Raw genomic sequence first — 6,000 nt, forward strand, 5'->3', positions numbered from 1 at the left:
ATCCTTTTCTTCCTTGTGGCTCCTATTACTGTCCTTACCCGGAAGGGCGCAGACCCAGCTAATTGGTCTTCAGAGGCGTTGGCGAGCTTTTCTGCCCTTAAATTCGCCTTCACATCTGCACCCGTTCTCAGGCATCCAGATCCTGAGCTCCCGTTCATTGTAGAAGTAGACGCCTCAGATGTAGGAGGAGGCGCCATTCTCTCTCAAAGAGATCCTCAAAGCAAAAAATTGCACCCGTGTGCATATCTGTCCAGGAAATTCTCATCTGCCAAAATGAATTACGATGTTGGGAATAGGGAGTTATTGGCCATCAAGTGGGTTCTCGAAGTGTGGCGGCATTGGTTAGAAGGAGCATCTTACATTATTACCATCTTCACTGACCACAAAAATCTTCAGTACATTCAGACTGCCAAAACTCTAAATCCTCGACAGGCCCGCTGGGTTTTGTTTTTCACCCGGTTCAACTTCCTCATCACTTACTGTCCAGGATTAAAGAATACCAAGGCTGATTCTCTGTCTCAGAGTTTTATGGCATCCCATCCTCAGTCTCCTGACCAGCAACCTATAATTTCCTCGACCTCCATTCATGTCGGTCTAACTCAGGATCTTGGGGCCACACTCGCCACTTTCAGAAAATTGCTCCAGCTCAAACACCCGCTGATAAATTGTTTGTCCCAGTTCATCTGAGAAAGTCGGCCCTCATCTAATGCCACGACAACCGCTCAGCAGGTCATCCTGGTATCCAGAGGACCATAGAAATACTTTCCCGCTGGCTTTGGTGGCCCACCTTATCTTCTGATGTGGAAAACTATGTCCGCGCCTGCCCAGAATGTGCCAGGAACAAGTCTTCCAGAATCCGTCCTCCAGGTCAACTTCTACCCTTGCCAATTCCAGGCCTTGGACCCATATTTCCATGGACTTTATTGTCGACCTCCCTTTGTCCTCGGGTCATAACACCATTTGGGTAGTTGTTGATCGATTCAGCAAGATGGCACATTTTATACCCTTACTCAAATTGCCGGAAGCCAGAAGTTTGGCCACCTTATTTATTACCCATATCTTCCATCTCCATGGCCTTCCAGAAGACATCCTCTCGTTGCATTCATTGCACAGTTTTGGAAGTCTTTATGCAATTCCCTCGGAATCAAAGTTAGTTTGTCCTCAGCCTACCACTCTCAGTCAAATGGTCAGACGGAAAGAACCAATCAATCCCTGGAACTATTTCTACGCATCTACGTTTCCAAGTTCCATGACAACTGGTCCTCTCTCTTATCTTGGTCAGAATTTGCCTATAACAATTCTTGCCATTCTGCAACACGTACCTCCCCGTTCTTCTGCAATCTTGGTTTCCACCCAAAAGCGAACTCTCTCTCTTCTGCCGTTACCATTGGAGGTTCTAAGACACCTACTGCTGTATCTCGATTTAAGTCCGTTTGGAAGAAAGTGCATTCCACACTTTGTCAAGCCTCCCTCAGGTCTAAAGCCTTCGCTGATCGTCATCGTGGTCCATGTGTATTAAAAGCAGGAGATCGTGTATGGTTGTCCACACTAAACATCAAATTGAGGCAACCCTGCAAGAAACTTGATCCCTGTTTCATCGGACCATTTTTGATTGAAAAGAAAGTGAATCCAGTGGCATTCCGACTCAAACTACCACTTTCTTTAAAAATTCCCCGTACTTTCCTTTGTTCTCTTTTGAAGAAGGCTGTTGCCCCTAGCAAGTTCACTTAATCTTCCTCTAAAAGACCTCGGCCTCTGCTTGTAAATGGAGACCGGGAGTTCATCATTGAAAAAATTTTGGACTCAAGGAAAGTTGAGGGTCAAGTCCAGTTTTTAGTTCATTGGATGGCTTACGGCCCAGAGGAGTGATGTTGGATACCACAAAAGCATCTCCACGCTGAGAAGTCTCCTTCTAAACCTGGATGTCGGGGTCCCTTGACCCCTCCTCAAGGGGGGGGTACTGCTAGTAGTCGCGGCGGCCATGGGCACCGCCGCGACTCTCCTTACCTTCCTGCTGGCGTCCCATCCATCGCTATGGCGACCGGGACGTCACTTTCGGTTTCGGTGTCCCGGTTGTCTGGGCAACAGCCAGGACGCAAGGGATCCTCTGCCGCCATGCCCGGCCAGCTGTTTACCAGCCGGGCGCGTGCGCGCGATAGTCAGTTTAGCAAATCATGGCTATCTATTATCAGCTGTTCAGGGCACATTGGTAGATACTATGCGGTGGAACACTGCATTCCTATTGGCCATTTGCACTCCTGCCATTAGGCAAAACCTGTGACTACTCTAAGACCTAGTCATGATTGTTTCCTAGTACTACGTAAGGCAGTGAGGTCTGAGCCTTACTGCCTGTTATAGTGTCCTGTTTCAGTACTGCTGCCTGCTACTTTGTCCCTGTGTTTGGTGTTTAACCTAAGATTGATTTCCCGTGTATGACCTTTGTCTGTTCCTGGACTCTGAACCTGTGCCTCTGACCCTGATCTATTGCCTGGACCCCACGCTGTTGTCTGCCATAACACTCTATTCCTGGGTTCTCCTTAGTTGGTACACATATCCCGACCCTCTGTTTGTCTGCAGCCAAGTCTGTCCCCACCACCAGGGGCAACAGTGAACACCAGACTTCAGAGCAAACTCCGGGTTTTGCTGTACTGGCTGGAGGGGTTCCTAACAGAATTGCAGAATTTTCATGAATCATTCCACACGAAATAAAACACTAACAAATGTATCGGAGAAAAACTTAACTGTTGAATGTTCACCTGAACTTGCACTGCCACATTAAAAGTATTTCCAGCAAAATGTCAGGGGAAAATATTTTTTTTACTTTACTACAGTAGTTCAATATGCTGAAAAGAAATCGATATTGGCTGCACTCGATCCAATTTGCAAGAGCTGCATAAACCAAGGGTATCCCTCCCTCATAAAGTTTTAGTACAATATTGGTTATGCGCTCATTGATCACTAGGACATGATTGTGTTTTATTCGTTTTAATAGTGGTACTAATTGAGCTTGGGAAATATAAGAGTATTAACCATGCTTTGAGCCTAGCAGAATCAGGTGCTGTCAGTAATGTGGAATTAATAGTAAACTTTATTTATAATATCTCTCAATAAAATCAATCAAAATTAATAACTTCAATTTATGCACCACAAAGCCTAACAAGGAACTATTGCACAGATCCTAATAAACAACATAAAAAAATTAAATTCATAGCAATCCTCAATATTACATATTAAAACCACCTAAAAACACAGCATATAATAGAAGTAAACTAAGGGGAACACTATGTAATAGATATATACATGGTATACAATATTAAAATAATTCATTAATCACAATTGATACATCATTTAGATAAAAACATATAAATAATGTAAAATGCAAAACACACATAAACTGCAACATTCCAGGGTCCAAATTGCTTGATACCAGTAAAAACTGTCCTTATTATTAGAAAAGAACTTATGGACCTAAGGAATTTTTGGAACAGAGTCCAGCAGCAAAAGATCCTATTCACACAAATGAACTGGTGTCACAATGGACATTAATCGAGTTCTATCAGTGCCCAAAAGAGAATGTGCTATCAAGCTAAAGATCCAAAGAAGCGCATTGAAATGTTATTAATACTTGCTGTTTAGATCCATCAACTGGATACCCAGCGTCTTTTCTGATAAATGTCCAGGCTGTCAGCATGTTGGAGGAGGGAGAGAGGCATCACAGGAAGTCACAGACAGCGCATGCAATCCACAGTGGAACGCCCACGCTGTCTGTGACTTCCTGTATTAGCTTGTGAAGGTAGTCAGGGGTAAAGGGGGAGAGGAGGATGGAACAGCCCTGGCCCGCATGGTAGTAAGGCCAATCAGTGTCACGGCCGGCCTCTAATAGGCTAAGGCCAGCTCCATTAGCTTTCAGGTTATAATGGCCAGTCCACATCGGCCCATCTAACCTTCGGCCCTTCTGGCACTTGTCAAAAGTGCCAGATGGCCAGTCCGCCGCTGCCGCTCAGCCAAAGAGCTACTGGACATCCTGGGATTTTTTGCTCCACTTAAGCCCCAAATGTATACGGATCAGGAGTTCTCTTGCCTAAAAACTGAGCAATCCAGGAAAGAAAAAGTTAAAGGGTTAATCTAATGAGACTCCACCCTGAAAGGTTCCATGCACAAATCATACATTTCTACCAGTAGCAGTTTGATTTTTAACACTATATTTTTAAGTTACTCAGCTTAGAGGGAACATTGATGGGAGCACCCTGAAGGTGACATTCATGCTGTTATGGTAAAAAAAATTCCAGACAACAGTGTTCTTCGCCTATTAATGCAGGGCTGTCCATCGTTAAGTAAGATACAACTTCTATAAATGTCAAAGAGCACCAATGATCTATAGCAGTATTTGTAGCTTTATAATTGGGAGACACCAAAGGATATGATACCCAACCAATACGCCCCTAGATAACATGCAGGATGTATCACAAAATGAATGCTCTTAAAATAAATTGTCTGTATGTCATGGGGATTATAAGCAAAACTATATCTTAATATAAACAATGTTTACTATTGTAATTAATTGCTTAATGAAGACAAATGTTTCCATTATTCTGATGTTACAATTTTTAAACAGTGATGTATTATGAAATATGTATCCTGTGACCTTTGGGACTATTAAACTAAAGTACAGTTCTCGTAATTATGAGAGGGGATATGAGGACAATCCTCTCATGTGAGGTTTGATATGTCCATTAAGTACACTTCCTGAATTTCTTATTCTACCCAAGAAAAGTTTAAAATGATACATTGTAATCCATAGTTACCTTTACATATTATGAGCAATGACATAATAGTACTCCAAAATATATTCATCTAAAACAGCCAAGTATGCGGTATAAGGTTTTAGGGAATAATAATGGCAGAAGCTGGAATATGTTTATTTTTTTACTTTTATTATTCATTAGATTCACATTTGTTTTTTTACTCATGACTATAAGAGTATTACACTCTATAACCGGGAAACATGTTTATGTAATGTGAAATGTCTGTGATTACAGTGATTGTGATGAGAGAAGTTACTCACTTTCCGGTAAGTGCTGGGACACATCAGACAATGCTGGAGACCTGGGAATCATGTTCTCTAGATGGTCCAGGAATCTCTCACAGGCCGGTTCTCCCCTCTGAAGTATAATATCTATCAGCTTGTCAGCTCTCTGTCCTGGGCTCACAGCCTCATACACATCTTTATACTCCGGGAAAGTTATGAGGTGGAGAGAGTCCAGTTCAGCACACAAACCATCCACATTCTCCTCAAACACTTCCGATAATTTCCATCTCAGTCGTTTAATAGTTCTCAAAGCTTCTTTGATAGAAGCCATTTTTTCTGGGTTTCACAGTCTGAAAATAAGTATAAACACAGTGATTATCTGTTTACATAGAATGATTTACCTTTATTTGTTATTGATTTGTGATAAATTTTGCACATTAACAATAGATTTGAGTAATTTAAAATAGACATAGGCCACCTGCACTACAACTATATCAATGCCAGAATAAGGAATGTAACTGAAGGAAAACAATAGAACAGAGAAAGCAATACTGAAAAGTCTTCTCTAAAACAACACACAATTTTTCAAAGTAATATATAAAAAATAAAAAGTATTGTCAATATACTGGTATATGTTATATCTATATAAAACCTTAAAAAACATGCAAAATGATAGGGCAGAAAAAGTGAACCTAATATATAAGAAGCCGTTAAAGCAGTCCAACTGTTCCGGATGTCAATCTAAAAATCATGTATGTTTTATGGAAATAGCATCGATAATAAAGTTGTATTGGATCAAATAATCGAAATTGCAAATCCACAGTAAAATATATGTAACATAGAGTACCTCAGTCTTACTCACAAACCTATTGCAAAATTCCTATGATGACGCTGTCCTCAGGATTCCTCCGACGTTATCAGTGCTGTAACTCTCCTCCTCAGTGCATGCGTTTCATCTAACATCACTTGAA

At 41.5% G+C, this 6,000-nt stretch overlaps 1 protein-coding gene across 1 annotated transcript in view; it reads right to left on the reverse strand.

Annotated features, from left to right (window-relative positions):
* Window positions 1-5,360, reverse strand: part of LOC142098434 (up-regulator of cell proliferation-like) — a 29,224-nt gene extending 23,864 nt beyond the window's left edge. The window contains exon 1 of the mRNA XM_075181281.1: window positions 5,066-5,360. Coding sequence (XP_075037382.1) covers window positions 5,066-5,360 — 295 coding nt within the window. The remainder of the gene's footprint in view (window positions 1-5,065) is intronic.
* Window positions 5,361-6,000: the final 640 nt, after the last annotated feature.

This window comes from Mixophyes fleayi, chromosome 7 (assembly GCF_038048845.1).
Source record: "Mixophyes fleayi isolate aMixFle1 chromosome 7, aMixFle1.hap1, whole genome shotgun sequence".
NCBI classification, from domain to species: domain Eukaryota; kingdom Metazoa; phylum Chordata; class Amphibia; order Anura; family Limnodynastidae; genus Mixophyes; species Mixophyes fleayi.